This window comes from Lineus longissimus, chromosome 18 (genome assembly GCF_910592395.1).
Source record: "Lineus longissimus chromosome 18, tnLinLong1.2, whole genome shotgun sequence".
NCBI classification, from domain to species: Eukaryota; Metazoa; Nemertea; class Pilidiophora; order Heteronemertea; family Lineidae; genus Lineus; species Lineus longissimus.
Window position 1 is genome coordinate 3,524,813 of NC_088325.1, and position 19,549 is coordinate 3,544,361.

The 19,549-nt window shown below is 41.3% G+C and overlaps 2 protein-coding genes across 15 annotated transcripts in view; both read right to left on the bottom strand.

Moving 5' to 3' along the window:
• The window catches only part of LOC135502527 (caldesmon-like), a 272,930-nt gene that overhangs the window by 41,558 nt on the left and 211,823 nt on the right, over window positions 1–19,549 (bottom strand). For 11 of the 14 annotated variants that reach the window (XM_064795443.1, XM_064795456.1, XM_064795446.1 and 8 more), the window contains one exon: window positions 280–489. The exons of 2 other annotated variants lie outside the window; for them this stretch is intronic. In XM_064795443.1, coding sequence (XP_064651513.1) covers window positions 280–489 — 210 coding nt within the window. Of the gene's footprint in view, window positions 1–279; window positions 490–2,127; window positions 2,911–19,549 lie in introns of those variants that run through there. One more of the 14 variants, XM_064795444.1, reaches the window with a different exon arrangement.
• LOC135502567 (uncharacterized) lies at window positions 2,978–11,696 on the bottom strand. The gene is made up of 3 exons (XM_064795516.1): window positions 11,691–11,696; window positions 11,275–11,319; window positions 2,978–4,242 (listed from the first exon to the last, which is right to left on the bottom strand). Exons 1-3 carry the CDS (start codon window positions 11,694–11,696, stop codon window positions 2,986–2,988), a joined length of 1,308 nt encoding a protein of 435 aa, XP_064651586.1. The 3' UTR covers window positions 2,978–2,985.

Consider the following 19,549-nt stretch of genomic DNA (forward strand, 5'->3'; position numbering starts at 1 on the left):
AATTGGGAAATGGAAAGCAAAATGATTTTCCCAGAATTTTGCAACATTTGAACAAAAGATTTATTTCAACTGAACATTTTAGAATAGGACTTTGTGTTATGATACAAGAAAGATACATTGCTCTAGGAGCTGTTTAACATAACAACACAGACAGACTACATAGCAAAAGAGACAAGAGACTTCACTAAGAAAAGAAAAGAAAGAAATTAATCATTGTCAAAAACAAAAAAAAGAAAAATCAATGGAGGTCATACAGAAAAGGGTTGCTAAGCAACCAACCTTCATGGCCTTGACCTCCTTCCTGGCCTTGAACCCTGAGAAAGAGGCTTGGATTTTAATGGCTGCCTTCTCGACCTCTGGGTCCTCAAGGTCGATGTCGATTTCTTCCTCGACTTTTTTATCCTCAGCAGTTTCTGTAGCAGGTGCGGCAGTTTCTTCTTGTGTTGCTTGAGACTTTTCTTCAGGAGCATCCTGTGTTCCTTGAGAATCCTAAGAAGCGGGGAAAACAGTTAATTCATGAAATTCTACGAAATGAATTAATTACACATCAGTAATTAACACAGGTATCCTTAACCACTAAATAAAATTGAATTGTTTTGAAAGCCTGCAGTATGCGATTGACTTAAGTTATGTCAGCTTGACAAACGAGGGCTTCACTCAAAATGGTTGTACACTGGAGTTAAACTTGTGTTCTGCATTTATATCTTGTAGAGCCATCAAGGAAAAATGCCAGAATATAACAGAGAAGTTATCATTCAAGGATGCTATTTTATATTGTTTTGATATACATGTCTTTGAAATTTTAATTAGCAGCCACATCATTTGTGCCGCAGAGTGAATTTACCTATCTGCTGAAGTGAGAATGTTTGGCCCAAAAAAGTATTAGTACTCTTGAGGGAGTACTCCAAAAATACTCTTCACAATGCAACTTTAGGCATGCTACATGTAGTATTTGTAAGTTCTAATTACTGGATATGTAACAATGTTATTTAAGGACTCTAAGGAGAGAGTTGGAGACAGAAGGTATAGATAAAGGCAGAAAGACTCAAGCATACATTCAGACTCACAAACTAACCTGCACATATTTGCCAGGCAGGGGAGGGGGCATCGGACCTTCTATCAAGCAGAGGTCATCATTCAAGGAAGGGGTTTCAGTTACAACAAGGCATTAGCATATATTTCACATCACCTACATTCAATTATAAGGTAATGTGGTACAATTACAGCCTGTGTGTACATGCATGTGCCCTATTACTGTTTTCTACATTGCAAGGGTTTTAATTGTACCTCTTTACCTTACATTTGTACACTTCTAGCTAGGGCAAGTTGCTCAATCAGCGTTAAGAGACAAATGCCACCATCAGCTCAACAAAGTGCTATCTCCTTATGGCATTGAGACTTGATGCAAACATTAATGTTAACACTGATGAAGCGGCCAGGCCCTACTAAAAATAAGCACACTTTCACAACCATCTTGGATACATGATAAAGCACTTCTGTAGATACGCATCGCTGATAAGCACAAAATAATAGTCCAGTCAATTTAACAAATTTGTTTGGTCTTCATATATTGACTGGACTATATTGCTTATATTGACTAGACTATAAGAGCTACAATGAAATGGAGGAAGAACACAACAACTTTAAAAAAAATTGCAATGGCGACTTAAGTTCTTAGACTTAAGTCCTTGTTACATAAGTTTACCTAAGTTCTATTACTTAACATGCTTAAGTTCTCTTCGAGTTAAAAAAGAAATATACAAAACAATTTTTTTTTACATCCCATCAAGCATGATTTTCGCAAGAAACCCAACATAAATTCCACAAAGAAGGGGTTACCATTCCCCTGTCCCTATCCCCTACAAAGCCATCTGTGTTTCTACAAAGGACCACAGAAGCATTCTAACATTTCATACACAAACATAGGAATCTCAGACAGCATTCTAAAGATCACAAAACATTCCTAAAACATCATCTTAATTATGCCACAAACTCGCCTACACTTCCTACACAAATCAATACAAAATGTACGGCGAAATCGACAAACTACGGTGGAACTGGAAAGATTACGGTTGCTACGGTACATTTCATGCTCTATACATAGAAACCATCGCCGTGGCAACCAACCTTGCATTCGCCAAGACTTTTTCTTGATACTCTCATCATATTGTTTACACCCTGCAGCTCCACTCTCTCTCCCTTCGCAACTTCTTCAGTCTCGAGCATTGCAGTTTGCCTGAACGAATCACGTCTACGGATGCTTTTAATTTCAATGAAAGCGCCCATCTTTGCATCGCAAATTTCCTTCGACAAAACAGGACTTTTCATGATTCCAAAGGTATTCAATATCACAGTTTCCCCATTTTTCATAATTCCGTTTTTGGCCACTGATCGTCTATCTTTCAACTTCTTTGAGTTCTTATCACAAATTCCATATTCCATAACTTCTACGCTTTTCATATCAACTCCTTTCACAGGCAAAGACTCCTCAACTTTACCACAACTACTACAACTGTTTCCTATTTCTAAGTTATTCACATTATTGCTATCACAAAGAACATTTACAGATGCAACATTTGGCAATATCTTTGGAGCAATTCCATTTCTAAGGAGAGACTTCTTCACACCATCAAAAGTCTTCGCTTTCATATCTCTGGCTTCATTTTCTAAGCCATGTGACTTATTTACTTTCCTCCTTCCTGCAAATCCAGCACACAACCCATTCCTGCAGCCTTCATCCTTCCCCAAAATATCACCAAAATGTACCCTACTCCTGGACATGCCACAACATGTCCTGCAATGTAATCCATTTGTTAATTCCTTAGCTCTCCTCTCAGAAGCATCAAGCCAATTGACCCAATGTGAAGCTTGCCCCTCGTCTTTGACAGGGCAAAGTATACCATTTCTGAGCACATCACCGCCATATGACCCCACCCTCCCTTCCTTGTAAGGGAACAGCACCCCTTCCCCACTCCCAATAACTAGTCACACTCTTCCAACCTCCCCACTACCCTTCCCAGCATCCGCATCCACAACATCAGCAGCTTTCGATTTCTTACCAAACTTCATCCCCTTGAATTTACTCTGAATTGCCAAGGCAGCTTTCTCAACTTCTGGATCATTCAAATCAATGTCTATGGGTCCCTCCTCACTTGGTAGAATAGGCGTAGGATTTCCTCCATCACATGCTGGAGCTCCTTTGATCTCCAACGCAGCAAAGTCAACCCCATCAATACAAACAGCACCATCCCCATCCTCTCTAACCTTTGGAACATCAGCAGCTTTCGATTTCTTCCCAAACTTCATCCCCTTGAATTTACTCTGAATCGCCAACGCTGCTTTCTCAACTTCCGGATCATTCAAATCGATGTCGATTTCTTCCTGATCATTGGCTCCAGCTGCAGGTTCAACCTTCTTATCACAAGGCTTGTCCTGCGCAGGTTTTGAATCCACATCCTTCTGAACTCCATTGCCCTTGTCTACTTTTGCAGCAGCCGATTTCTTGCCGAACTTCATCCCCTTGAACTTACTCTGGATGGCAAGTGCAGCTTTTTCAACCTCTGGATCCGTCAAATCAATGTCTACCTCCTCCTCTTCCTTCCCCGCAACAGCCGATTCAGCTTTCCCGTCCATCTTACCAAGATCTGACACAGCTTGATTTCCCGTTCCTGTCCTAGCAGTTTCAGGCAAAATGTCCTGTTTTTCTATAACTGCAGCCACTTTAGCAGTCCCTTGCAAAGTGTCCTGTTTTTCTACAACTGCAGCAACATTAGCAGTCCCTTGCAAAGTGTCCTGATTTTCCACAGCCCCCGCAGCTTTCCCTTTCTTGAATCCTTTGAATTTGTTCTGTATCGCCAAAGCTGCCTTTTCAACCTCAGGATCAGTCAAATCAATGTCAATCTCCTCCTCCTCTGTCGAAGCTGTGGTCGTCGTACCCGCAGGGTTTTCTTTTGGCTTTGATGACGCTAAATCCTTCCCGCCAGCAACAGAATTATCCTTTGTCTTTGACTCCGATTCTGCTTTGGCCTCTCCCTTCTTAAATCCCTTGAATTTATTCTGTATAGCTAATGCAGCCTTCTCGACCTCTGGATCTTTCAAGTCAATGTCGATTTCCTCATCACAATTTTCAGTTTTTATCACAGTTTCTTTGATATCCTTAGACTTTGTGTCAGACGTGTTCTCCTTGATGTAAGTCTTTCCTTTTACGTTTGACTCATGTGTTCCAACGGTTTTATCCTGATCCTAAGGAAGCAGCATTAAAGAGAAAAAATGATGGTTTAAACAACATCTCGAGTCAACGTTAGAGTATCTGACTGGTTTTGATGTATTTTTACTTTCGACAAAACTGTACATCACCAAAGTTGTGTTCAGTCTTACCTAAATTTTCATGGAAAACAAGTGTGTACAGTTGTGTTCAAAAACAAATAGTTGCATATTTTCCTAAAATACCTTGTTATTTCTAGATATTTTATGAAAACAGGCATCAACTATTTTCAAAACAAATCTAAACCAATACACATGAACTCTGACATTGACTCAAGAAACATAGAACAGTAAGGTCCTCAGGAACTACTTTCTTACAGGACGTCCCGAAAATATTACCAACTGGCATAAATTAAACACAAAACTATTTCCATAACCCTCCTGGAACTGGAACCACTTTGCCACAAATGGAACATCAGAGAAATTAGATTGTCAAAAACTGTCAACACATAAAAGAAAAGCTTGCCACCAAACTCCAAATCTGATCAACATTTTCTGAAATCTACGAAGAAACCAGAAACATAACCTATGAACTTTAAAGTATTGTGTCCAAGAACCCTCCAGTCCCAATGTGCCAGACGCTATTGATCATTAATGGATTTTCACAAATGCCCTTTGAAATCGACTGATCGAGGAGAAATCCACCCACAAATCTGATCAACATTTTCTGAAATCTACGAAGAAACCAGAAACATAACCTATGAACTTTAAAGTATTGTGTCCAAGAACCCTCCAGTCCTAATGTGCCAGACGCTATTGATCATTAATGGATTTTCACAAATTCCCTTTGAGATTGACTGATCGAGGAGAAATCCACCCACAAAGACGGCAAACGCTAAGAAAGAAAATCCGGAGGAATTTCACCAGTCGGAAACTGAACGGTTTACAGGACACAGGGCACAAGCCGAATTTGGAAAAAATGAGTCGCTGACGTGAACAGAAGGACAGTGTTGCCATCTATTATAAGAACCTTGCACTAAGTGAACTTTTAAGTCCTTTCTGCTCTAATACCTTGGAATACACTATCAATGCATAGTCCTATATACGGCAACACTGTCTATCTCAACTTGTCAACAACTAATTTCTTCTTCAAAATTGGAATTATGTCCATTTTGCTTTAAGCCATTGGAATACACTATCAATGCATAGTCCTGTTGATGGCAACACAGTCCATCTCCACTTGTCAACAACTAATTTCTTCTTCAAAACTGGAATAACGTCCATTTTGCTTTAAGTCATAGGAATACACTATCAATGCACAGTTCAGAAGATATATGGCCACACTGTCTATCTCCACTTGTCAACAACTAGTTTTCTTCTTCAAAATTGGAATTACGTCTGTTACGCTCTAAGCCCTTCGTCTGTATGAAACTGAAAACCATCTATCAACTGACATGATGGAGCACCAGACATTATCGATTGATTTTTTCCGACATCAGCGCAAAAATCGAAAATGGGAGAAAACTTACGTTCTTTGCGGGTGTCTTCCCTTGCACGTCCCGAGGTCCGGGACTGTGGACGGACTTCGGGACCGCAGTCATGACAGGCTCTGGGCTGACCATCTTAGCACCCTGGCAACCCATGATAAGCAGATTTTACCAGTACATGTTCAAATTATACCTGTCGCGTGAAATGTGTCACGATAATGTTCCGATATTGGTTTATGGATCAAATTTCTATTCCACTTGGCCAGAAATAGATCACGCTTTTGCCTCCGCCCACTCGAGGATACATTCTGGTGCATTTATTGTACTAGGTGACATCTTCTGGGATATGTTATGTCAGTATTGGTACAATCGGGTAATACCCTCAGATACCAACGCTGTGGGTGATATTATGCATGTTGGCAATATTTTTTATGAAAAGCCAATACAATCTTAAGTCCTGGTTATCCAAAGCAGTGAAATATTTATGACCTGCTTTGGTTAAAGGATACAAATGTGCAAATATTTCGAAAATGATTTATTAGTACTGGATTACTGGACTTCATAGTTTCTTTTCCCTCATTGGCCTTCTTACCCCAAGTCCTGTGACCAACAGATGAAAAAATCCATCATATCCCTGCCCAGCCAACCTACCCCATATTGCGTGCTTAATAAGCTGAAACCATTCTTTTTTCATGTTCCTCATTGGCTCCATTTCACATGACTCCAAGTCACACGACCAATAGATGAAACAATCCCCTGTTTCATGTCCCTCGATGGCCAACTTACCCTAAGTCACATAACCAATAGCAAATCCTGTTTCTACCCCACCTCACGTGATCAATAGCTAAAACAATCCTGGTTCATGTCCCTCATTGGCCAACTTACCCCATGTCACGTGACAAATAGATGAAACAATCCCATGTTTCATGTCCCTCCCTGGCCAACTTACCCCAAGTCACATAACCAATAGGTGAAAGAATCTCCTGTTTCATGTCCCACCTCGGCCATTTTACCCCACCTCACATGATCAATTGATGAAACAATCCGATTCCATGTCCCTCATTGGCCAACTTACCCCATGCCACATGATCAGTAGATGAAACAATCCAATTTCTTGTCCCTCACTGGCCAACTTACCCCATGTCACGTGACAAATAGATGAAACAATCCCATGTTTCATGTCCCTCCCTGGCCAACTTACCCCAAGTCACATAACCAATAGGTGAAAGAATCTCCTGTTTCATGTCCCACCTCGGCCATTTTACCCCACCTCACATGATCAATTGATGAAACAATCCGATTCCATGTCCCTCATTGGCCAACTTACCCCATGCCACATGATCAGTAGATGAAACAATCCAATTTCTTGTCCCTCACTGGCCATATTACCCAAGTCAAGCGACAATTAGCTGAGACAACCTCCAGTCTCAAATTCCTCCCCTGCAATCATGATCAACAGACAAATTATTTCCAGTTTCATGTCCCTCCCTGCCCATCTTGCCCCAAGTCACGTGACCAATATCCGAACACATCACCCTTTATATCCCTCTCCTATTCCATCAATCAATAAATCCGAAATGTTATTAGCCCAGACTCGCAACGCCTCAACGCACCCGATGAAATCTTCACCTAATCAAAGGTTCTGTCTCATTTCATCCTCTGTTGATTTTCATTTCTCGTCTCTTCTCTGATGTACCGATTGGTACCGGTCAAATTGGATCGGCCATGCTAGATCAGACCTGGCCAAGGGTTTGAGTTGACACTGTATACTGTATTTGGAAAAAATGAAGCATTTGGTACTGTACTGGTATGCAGGGGCAGGGAAGACGGCCTGCCTGGTACCCTCGAGGACAAGTCGTAGGTCCAACACTGGCGGTTCTGCTTCATCTACTTGCCCTTGGGCAAGGCACTTCACCCTACTTGCTTCTCTCCACCGAGGAGTAAATGAGTTGCCTGGTTAAGTTGACCTGCGATAGACCAGCATCCTATCTAGGGGGGTGGGGGGTAATACTCCCAGTTGCTTGATGCTACGGATAAGCTCCGGCCAGATCGGCCATTTGTGGCTGAAGCAATAGCCCAGCCAAATTTAAATTAACTTTCACTGATGTAGCGCCTCGTATAGGTCAGATACCATCTAAGCTAGCACTGTGCTGGGTCATTGTGCTGGTTTTAGGGTTGGAATGGGATATGGTGAGGCCTGAACCATGGTTGTTCATTGAATTCACTAAAATTTAAACCTTAATCAACAACCATCATTTTCATTTTTCCTAAAGTTTGCTTATTTAGGATCTGAGGTATGGATTCGTCCTCTCAGAATCCATCCAACATTTAATAACCCCGCATGCCAATCCCTCCTTGTAAATTTTTAATGGGCCACGATTGGATCCTCGCTGATGGTTAAAACGTAATGGCCATATGCCCTCGAGGATGAGGAGAAATCCATATTCATATCGACAGGTTTATCGAGACAGGCGATTATGTTGTTGTGGCATTATGTTAGTTTGGCGCTGGCTAGGGTATGTAAGGTAAATAGGTACAATTATAGAACATGCAAGGTAAGATGGTACAATTACATCTCCAGTACATATGATATAGAGCCTACAATGTAGAAAATAGCTGGCAGTACACCTTAATGCACACAGAAGCTATTTGCACAAGGGTTATAATTGTACCCCTTTACCTTACGTTTTCCCCCTGAAACTTGACTAACCTTTAGCGACGTTGCACACCGATCCGCTCCCTGTAAATTGTTAATGATTTGCTGATATTGGATTCCTGCGGATGGTTTAAAGAGATATATATAGTCATTATGCCCTCTGGGATGGGGAAAATCCATATTGATATATACAAGTTATGGAGATGGATATTATGGTGTGCCAAGTCATTACCTGGGCGCTGGCTAGTATTTGCACTCATGCCAGGTGACACTTTGCGGGGCGTAGCAAGGAAGGAAGAGATAAAGTGACACACAAACAGGCAATTTGCAATAACAATTGCTGCACTGATTGATCATAATCGCTATGTGTGACAAAATATCTCATGTAAAACAGGTAATCGTTGGGTTTTATATTCAATGCAGGTCACTAATCTTCTTGATACAGGCACCAGTGATGACCACCGCAAACAAGCAATTTTTGTTGCATGTGATCATGATCACAGATTATAGCAATTTAAATCGCTAGTTTGCGAGGCACTTGTGTGTGAAAGTATGTCAATCAAGACCATCAGTGGCATATCCAGATTTCAGAAAAGGGGTGCTGCCCCAAACAAACAGAACCAAAAGTGTGACCTTGAAAAGGAGAGGGTTTGGGGGTCCTCCTGCAGAAAAGTGTGGAAATTTAAGTGCCTAAATGCGTTTTCATGCAGGCTAAAATCAAAAAGTTCGATGATTTTAGGGAGCAGTGCTGTGAAAAATGACTGCTCTCTGATGAAAAGAAGGGCACACACCTCTCTGCGCCCATCTTGTATATATCAATATGGATTTTCTAAATTCACCCTTAGCATGAAGAAAGTGTAAAATGTCAGATTTGTTAGACAATCAATCACTGAACAGATATGATGGGAACTAACGAAGCCAGAGGCTCATCATGAATTAATGAAATGGCCACAAGATGAGAAAGTCGTTGATTGGCCATAAACATATTAGCTAAAATCCCCATACGTCAACAATGATAATATTGACAAATAAGCTCGTCATATGAAATCAATAGTTCACTAGAGCTAATTGGCAGAGAGCAAACTCAGAGGCAGTGCATTCAATCCTATCGCTGACCAAGCAAATCCTTTGAGCTGCAAAATGCCAGGTTTCTGTTGCGATAACCTGCGATAATTATCGCAAGCGACAAAATAACCTTTTTGCAACGATTGTTGCAGGTGCCTGCATGAAATTGAGCCAACTCCTTGAAAGCAACAATCTAAATAGTTAATCATTGAAGAAGTGTCAAATGCAACAGACTGCTTCTCTAAATGGAAAGCCAAAACGAAAATCATAACCAATGAGAACAACTTGAATCTCACAAATATGAATAATGTACTCCACTTCCCTCATCCAAAACATTAAAAAGTGTAAGAAATCCCCGCACCACTGGAGTAAGACTGCCACACGTGATATAGAAATGAGTTACACCCAACAATCTAAATAGTTAATCATTGAAGAAGTATCAATTTCAACAGACAGCTTACCCCAAATCAAAACCCAAAACGAAATCCATAACTGATGAGAACAACTTCAATCCCTAAAATATGAATGAAATACTCCCCTTCCCACATCCAATATCGAAATGTGTCAGAAATCCCCGCTCCACTGGAGCAAGACTGCCATACGTGATATAGAAATGAGTTCCACCCAACAATCTAAACAGTTAATGGTTGAAGAAGTTTCAAATGCAACAGACTGCTTATCCCAAATCGAAAGCCAAAACGAAAATCATTACCGACAAGAATCAATTTTCTTTATACAAACACTGACAACATACTTCATTCCACTCATCCAATATTGAAAAGTGTCAGAAATGTTCGCATCACTGGAGCAAGACTGCTACACGTGATATAGAAGAGTTACACCCAACACATTAAGTAGTTAATCGTTAGAAAAGTCGTGGAGTCATGATGCGAATGTAAACTTAGATTATAAACTTTGTTGGCATCGCTGGTGAGTTTTACTGAGTTGGACATGAAGTGTTTTTCAGATGAATCTGGCAAGAGGTGCCTGGTTGACCTCTTGTCCTGTAACTGTAATAGTGTCATCATAACTAGTAATGTTACACAGCCCTGGGCAGCCGGTGTCTTAGTTGACCGGATTTAGTTGACACCGTGAAAGAGCATGGATGAGGCCTACCACAAGGATAATCTAGTGTTGAGCAGCACCAATTTCTTTTGGGAAATGTGATCTGGTCACATTCCTGATTTCAACAAAGTACCTTTGGTCAGAACTATACATTAAAAATACTTTTCATGTAACGAATTTCTGACGACTGCATGAGATGGTGATGCGATGGTCTTTTATGACATGCTCTGTCGAAAGTCAGCATTTGGGGTCAAAGAGGGACATTGAGGTATTCACATGAGCAGATGGTCCACAAAAGTACCACGAAAATTATGTATGACACATAAAATTGATATGGAAATCGATTGAGATATTTACTGGAGAACACTTTATCTCAAATTTTCATTTTGAATTCATTTCAGAAACCAGCAAACCAAACTCTATTGAAGATGTACCACAGAAAACTCCTCTAAACGCATTAAAAAAATAGCATAAATTTGTAAGAAATCCTCAGAAAATCCTTTTCCTTAACTTTATTGGAAGTGCCACCAACCATATCCATCCTGAAATCCAGTCACACCAAACAAATCCACCCAGAAAGTTCCAGCAGAAATTCTTCCAAAAATCGTAAATACTGCCTGGATTTGTAAGAAATCAAGACAAAATAAGAAAGAATACCAAGTCCAATGTTGCCTTTTCCTCAACTCTACTGAAAGTGCCACCAATCTTATTTGCCCTTGCACATTTGCAGCGAGTCACACCCAGCCAAAGAGTATGAAAAGTTCCAGCAGGAATACCTTCCAATACCTTAAATACTACCTGAACTTGTAAGAAATCCAGCAAAAGTACCAGGTCCAATGTTGCCTTTCCTCAACTTTACTGAAAGTGCCACCAATCTTATCCGCCCTCCCAGCTAGTCACACCCAGCCAATCAGTATCGAAAGTTCCTGCAGACAATTATCCAAACACCGCCCTGCGTGAATGCTAACAAAATTGATCTCAGACCTGTGAATGCCGGCAATTAGCCATGCAGTCAGACTAGACGCTAGCTAGCTAACTTAACACGATCGCAATTTCGCTAAGCCGTATTGATTAACGGCTCAAGGTACCGCTCGATAGTTGATATTAACCCTGAGTGTGAATTAGTCGTCACAACATACGGTGATTAGCCTAGTGATGGAGATCATCACTGATACATCAAAATATCAACAGAAGGTTGTCCAAATTTGACTTACTGTCATTTTGTCAACACCAATAATGGAATCGTCGTCAACAGTACTTTGAATTCCTAATTGAAGTCCTAAGTATGAATTCCTAACATCATAAGGTATCTTATACACTGTAATTATGTAGCTGACTTCATGTAATCCATTTTGATATGAGTTTATAAGCTTTGCCTGACACAAGGTCACAACTGGGGTGAGATATGGTAAGTACCTTTGTTGACTCAGGTAGAACGAATTCCAAACAAGTAGCAGGAATTATTTCCCTGAGAAAATCCTTATTATGTACTCTTAACATCACAAGTAACTACACTTTATACTATCTTTGCATAATTGATTCAATAATATCGATTTTGATACAAGCCTACCAGCTTCAACAGACAGAAGGCAACATATTTACCTTAAAGTTTCGAGAGATTTGTTTGCACTTAAAGTCAATGGGTTGAAAATCCATCCATTCAGCCTGAGAAAGTCCTCATTCTTGAATAGAATCCTGATGAGAGGATCTTATAATGTCTCCATTTCTCCCGAAAGTCGCCATTAATGTGGACAGACTCAGTTAAGAGTGTTCGACAAGAACTTCACTTTAGACTTCAGCTGCCTGATTTCTATTTAACTTCGCAACCATGGTTACTGTAAATCAAGGTTGACGACTCGTTAAATCCACAAGGTAATATAATTTCTTCGAGCCGGTGCTTCGTGAATAAACAAGACAATATCGTTGCTGCGTATTTCGTATGCCGGATTGTAACCCAAATGAGCCAATTACAGCCATTGTGTCAGAATAACTAAACATTAGCTGTTTCGTTTAAATTCTGCAAATTTTGAAGAAGCCGCATTGAATTTCCCCTCTATGCGATAGTTTTTGACCAGGCTTACCATGAACTACAGATATTTCCTTCCAACCACCATAAAACATTGATAAACTGGCAATATTTTATGATAACAACAGTCAATTCCCACTACCATTTTAGTTGTTTTTGTGTTTGTGTGCAAGCATCTCGTAAAATAAACTGCATTGTTATACATGTCTCGCTAGGAACATGTAACAGATCCAAAACTGGTATCTCTCCATTTGTAATCAAATCTCTCCAAGCCCTCTCACATCAGACGTAGAAGACAGGTTTCACACTTCATACGACAACGCCTACAGAATAAGTACCCTGGATGAAGGATGCGTATATAATGATACCTGCCCACTTGTTCTAGGACGGGAAAATTTTTATCAGTTTTGATCTTCACAAGGAAAATGACACGGCACCATTTGAGCCAGTCTCAACGCTCTTAACTGACACACTGCTGCCTTGGTACCAGTCCCTGTTTCCCTCTTGGCCAAATTAACTAAGGTCTAGTGCCAATCACTGATAACCCTGTATCCAGAGTGGTGTGATGACCAATGCATGTTCCATGCCAGGGATAAGAGATGGGGAAAAGAGTAAGTTTTCCCCAGCCTAAAACATGCCACAGCATACAAATGGGAGGGGAGGGCGGGCAGAAAAATTTCTAACTGAAATCCCTCCAATATCCATGTATCTTGGCCACCTAATCCTGATAGCCTGCCACCGAACTGGACCATATCCCTGTATCTTCATTCACATGTGGCAAAGACCCACTACACTCTTCTGATCATTCCAAAGCAGAATGAATTGTATGGGGATTTACGAGATCAGTGACGTCACCCCAGTCGGAATAGTGCCAGCTCCAACATCATCTTTCCCAAACAGACTGCGGTAAGGTACAAGCGTTGACAGTACAGGGTGTAACCTGATCTCCCCTAAAACATGAGTAGGAGACAGGTTTCCTACTTCAGAGGGCAGTGCCATTGAAACAAGTCCCCTCAAAGGAGATGCTGCTTCCAACAGCAGTGTTAGATTATACCTTCCCACTCATTCTCAGTCCTACCCTTTGTCACTTTTTAGAATTTTCATCTTTAACTGCAAATGCCAAGGTACCATTCTATTGTGCTTGACAACAGTCTTATCAGCTGTGTTGCTGCAGTGTCAGGCTACCCTTCCATACCTTTCCAGCAAAGGCTAACAGACTGAAGTTTTTCTGTCCTTTGGATGAGTCAATAATACACTACATTAAATGTACATTTCTCACGAAGAACTATAGTTGAAACAAACTAACATAATCATCTAAATGTACATTTCTCACTAAGAATTATAGTCGAAACAAACTAATATAATCATCTAAATGTACATTTTTCACTAAGAATTATAGTTGAAACAAACTAATATAATCATCTAAATGTACATTTCTCACTAAGAATTATAGTCGAAACAAACTAATATAATCATCTAAATGTACATTTCTCACTAAGAATTATAGTTGAAACAAACTAACATAATCATCTAAATGTACATTTCTCACTAAGAATTATAGTTGAAACAAACTAATATAATCATCTAAATGTACATTTCTCACTAAGAATTATAGTTGAAACAAACTAATATAATCATCTAAATGTACATTTCTCACTAAGAATTATAAGTGAAACAAACTAACATAATCATCTAAATGTACATTTCTCACTAAGAATTATAGTTGAAACAAACTAACATAATCATCTGAATGTACATTTCTCACTAATAATTATAGTTGAAACAAACTAATATAATCATCTAAATGTACATTTCTCACTAAGAATTATAGTTGAAACAAACTAACATTATCATCTAAATGTACATTTCACACTAAGAACTATACTTGAAACAAACTAACATAATCATCTAAATGTACATTTCTCACTAAGAACTATACTTGAAACAAACTAACATAATCATCTAAATGTACATTTCTCACTAAGAACTATACTTGAAACAAACTAATATAATCATCTAAATGTACATTTCTCACTAAGAACTATACTTGAAACAAACTAACATAATCATCTAAATGTACATTTCCAGTCCCAAGGCTCAAGACATCTACCAAAATTTCAATCTGTTTGACATCAATATTCCAGACTGAGCTGAGAACTCTTCCCAGAGCTTCAGACACATTAATCCACAGGGAACACGTTACCATCAAATGGCTGATATTCCTACGACAGTAACATAATCATGTCTTGACCTCACACCAAGTTGCGACAGGGGACCAATTCCCAACTTCTCACAATTAGAAATCCGACTCTCCATTACAATTCACGGATGTAAATCACTCACACTTTAAATTCTACTCAGCGTCGCCATTGGTTTCTGAGTTATTGGTAATTGTGTTGATGTGAGGAGCGCAGAGATTAGCAACTCGATGGAGACACTACAGAGTAGTCCAACTTCCAAAACTGAAATAATCCCGTCAAGAGGAAGCTCACCCTGTTCTCCCGAGGTTCAGGACTTCCACCCAAACTTTAATCTATAGCCGCACTTACACCACCTGAAAATGGACCACCAATCTTGGTTCGGGAACCAATGCCGCACCATCGAAAATCCACCAAGCGCTTACACCAGCGCTGCAGCTAGTTATAAAATCCGGCTACAGATGGCGCGCAAACAATAAGCAGAACGCGGAAAGCCTTGGCAGAAAGCGCCATTTCGAAAGCGCCGCCTGGAGCCGAACCATCTAACTAGCTAACTGCCGATCCATTTGCGCTTACACCACGACAAAGCCGAGCTTTTAACAAGCCGGGCGAATTTGGACCATCAAGCTTGGTGGGACAAATTCGCTCGGCAATTTGTATCGGCAATGGATTGCCGAACCAATTTGTCGCGGCAATGTGGTGGTGTAAGTGCAATTGGTCCACCAATATTTCGTGGTGTAAGCGCAGCTTATGGGACATCAATAATCCAGATTAAACTGAGAACTCTTCCCAGAGCTTTTATCTACCACCAAATCCACATGAAACACTTAAAGATCAAAGGGCTGATATTCCCACAACAACAAAATGAGCGATGACTCGGTGAAGAGAGTGCTGAGTAGATCCAACTTCCACAGTTGAGAGGCAGCTATCAAGGGGGAGCAACTCGCCCTATCCTCCCGAAGTTCAGGACCTCTACCAAAACTTCAATCTATTGGACATCAATTTTCCAGATTGAACTTAGAACTTGCCAGAGTTCCTATCTTACACCAAATCCACAGGGAACATGACCGTCAAATGGCTGATATTCTCACATCAGTAACATAAGCCACAACTCGGTGAAGGCACTGCTGAGTAGGCCTACATCCAATTTCTAGAGTTGAGAAGATGAGGAAGCATCTCGCCCTATTCCCTGAAGTTCAGGACTTCCACTTAAACCTCAATCCATGAGACCTCAATAATCCAGATTGACCACAAACCATAGGGAACACTTGACTGTCAAATGGCTGAGATTCCCACAACCCAAACCTCACACCCGAGTCGCAACAGGGGACTAATTCTCAACTCCTCACAATGAGATAACCCTCCCGTTCATTACTATTCATCGGATGTAAATCGCTCACACTTTGAATTCTACTCGACATCATCGGCTCCTGAGTTATTGGTAATTGTGTTGGTGTGAGGAGCGGCTGGGGAGAAAAGGGACTCCGTGGAGATGCTGCTGAGCAGGTTGAGATGATGCTGTCAAGAGGGAGCATCTCGCCCATCTTCCCGAGGTTCAGAACATCGACCAAAACTTCAATCTCTTGGACACCAATATTCCAGATTGAACTTGGAAGTTCCCGGAGTCCGTATCTGACATTTAGTAGTGGCATCATTCGTACTAGCCCAGGATTGATGGAATTTTTACTTTCGCTAATCCAGAGGTCCTAGGTTCAGGCCCAGGCTGGACCTTGGTGGTTTTCCTCTGTTTGATTTGGCGTTCAACTATTTGGCACTCAACTATTTCCTCTGTAACAATTGGCACACCCCGAAGGAGGGTTATCATTACCAAGCAACCACGGGCAAAAGGACCTGCTGCTTGCCAATCAGAATGTTCCAGCCATGCTAATGACTCACCGCCTCAACCCATGCGGCGATCTTTCTGAAGATGGGAAAAAGGAACCACTGCTTGCAAACTGAATGTTCCAGGCATGCTATAAGCGCCCGCTGACACAAAATGGACAAATTCTCACCAAAAATATACCCATGATGTCATTCCGAGTATAATTTGCTGTACTGCTAATTGCATAAATTCATGATTACTCCAAATTGCCTTCCCGAGGGAGGGTGATTAGCACAGGACTACTGGCGAGTAAAGAAACCACTGGCGGGTAAAGAAACCACCGCTTGCGTACGCCTTCTTTTCCCGCCGGACAGGAAACAGCGCTAATCAGGAAATTTATGCAATTAGCGGCAAATTTTCTACCTATTGACAGGTATCTCAATAATAATGAATCTCGGATATTGCTTTTCTGACTTTGAATAGTAAAGGCATGGAAATCAGCAGCAATGGTAGAGCCTGCAGCTACAGTCCAATTCACAATTGACATCCTGTACATCGCATCATTGGCTGATCAGTGTCGCGCGTAATTTAGGCAAAACATAGAGAGATAAGCGCGTCACTGGTGCGTCAGTGGCGCACAACTCAGTGCGTAACTCACGCGTACGTTGCGCATCACTACGCGAAGCAGGACAGAGGTGAATTGTGATGAGGACTGTAGTTCGGAGAGTGAAGCATTCCGGGATGTGTTGGTATGGCTTGCAGACCATGTGAGGGCCGATGACAGGAGCACCATTCTTAGGAATTCACTTAGTCTCGCATCCAGGCCAAGGCTGGGCTTGTACTGCATTCATTGGTGCCAGAAGCTAAGGAAGATCTGAACTCCTGTCACAGCAACCTTAGCCATGACTCTGAAAGATGGGAGGTGCTTGGAGAGGTTGCAGGTGAATTCCCAATAGATTTCAAAACCATGTCAATCTCATTTGCAAAACGTTCTGTATTGTATTGAACTGCAGTAAACAATTACAGCAAAGTCCCTCGTTACAATTACAATCTTGAAACGACTGCTGTCCCAACCTTTGTAGCTAATAGATCCAAAGCCAAAATCAGCTGCATGCTCAAACAAATTTGCACTAAATGGACCAGCCTTAAAATCATGTTGCTAGACAGTTAACCTTTACAAATACAGAGATTGCTATGTGGAATTGATTTTTCACATTCAGCAGATCGTTTTCACGGGAATGCCTCAAGTTCAACACGTTTACATGTGTCGGTAGGTGGTGCCCTCTATGTACAACGGGATACGGTCTTCACACTTACAGTATGCAATATTAGGTGCTGCCATCTACTGAGAGATTATCATACTGAGGCTTTACACACAATTTTCAAAAAAACAAACATCAAGAATTTTGCAGTGTGTGCTGAAGGAGAATTGAAAAAATATTGATATTTAAGAGACAAATATGCATTTGCCAGGCATCTGAAGGGTTAAAATTCGAATCAGCCCTAAATTGGTTCTTGCGGGAGTGTTGAGCCTACTCACACAAAGCAAATGCCCATTTCCTTACAAGAAATGGCCATTTTGTTAGTTCATACTTACCTATGGAACACTTTTGCATGTTACTCCATTTGGGCTCAAACACAAGAGTATCACTTTAATTTTCTAAAGGGAGAACTGAGTTAACAGCTCGGCCGCCAGGCGGCGCCCTGACCGATCCCGCGAGATCGCGCCGATCTCATGCCGCCATATTTAGTCTTTACTCTTGAGCGTTAATAAAGAGTATGTCCCGTTTGTGGGGACGGCGGGAGGGCCGTGTTCCATAGGTAAGTATGAACTAACAAAATGGCCATTTCTTGTAAGGAAATGGGCATTTTGTGTCATTCAAACTTACCTATGGAACACTTTTGCATCGAATCCCAGCAACCTATTGGAGGTGGGAAACGAGGACTTACCTAAGGCTGAGCTGTTGTTCCATCCAGGAGGCACCACCGGCATATTAGCTAAGGAGGACCGCCAGGGGAAAGAAATGGGGAGAACCGGAGGACCGGTATTTTGATCTCGGTATTACAATCATATTATAGAGAGTAATAGACCCATTCTCCGGAAAGCGCTAGAATTGCGTAATAAAACCATCTTCTTTCCGGCAACAGAGCTTAGAGCAAGTAAGGCATGTTGAAGGGTGTAGAATGAGTTATTGCTAAACAACAATAAGAAATTGCGTCCTTTCTAGTCTACTAGGGGTTGCCTGGATGTTGAAGATAGGGCATATCAAAAATGGTGCAAGATGCGCGTTTGACTCTTCAATCGGGCTTCCCCCCCCCTTTTTTGATCTAGCCAGGATCAAACAACATGCCCCGCAGACACAATCGGGCCGATTGTGTGCATGCCATCTACGAGGGAAGAAACGTCTCGTAGGTAGAAACGAGAGAATGTGGAGTGATTACTCCAACATGCAGCGGAAACGACTTCTTGAAGAGCAACTCCTCGGTAGTTAGCCCAGGAGGTGGCTAGTGCTCTAACTTCGTGCGCTGAGATGTTAGCTAGCGCACGAAGATCAGAGGAAGTCTTCAAGGTGTTGTAGGAAAGACGAATAGTCTCCACAATCCACCTTGAAATAGTGGCGGCCGCTATCTCTCGTTTATTTCCCTCCTTATAGGACAAAAACAAACGCTCTCTCCCCTGGCGGATACCGGGAGGTTTTGTCCTATTTATGTAGAACTTTAGGGCCCTGACGGGACATAAAGTTCTGTCAGGAAGATCATGAGAGATCGTTCCTGACAGAGAGGGAATAGTAACCGGGGGCCGAGAGGCGGCCGGTCCCTGGTTCTTCGCCAGAAATCCTGGTATAAAAGCCAGGATAACCTCCCCTCCCTCTCTAAAAGCCAGCTTCTTAAAAGAAAGTGCATGGAGCTCTGATCTCCGTTGGGCGGTAGCCAAGGCTACTAGAAAGACCGTTTTGAGTGTCAGATATTTCATGGATGAAATAGACATGGGTTCAAAAGGATGCCTCATGAGCACCTTAAGGACAA

Coding starts and splice junctions, on each gene's coding strand:
- LOC135502567 (XM_064795516.1), bottom strand. Junction 4,243..11,274: donor TGGATTTCTTACAAGTTCAG/GTAGTATTTAAG, acceptor CTGCTTCCTTAG/GATCAGGATAAAACCGTTGG.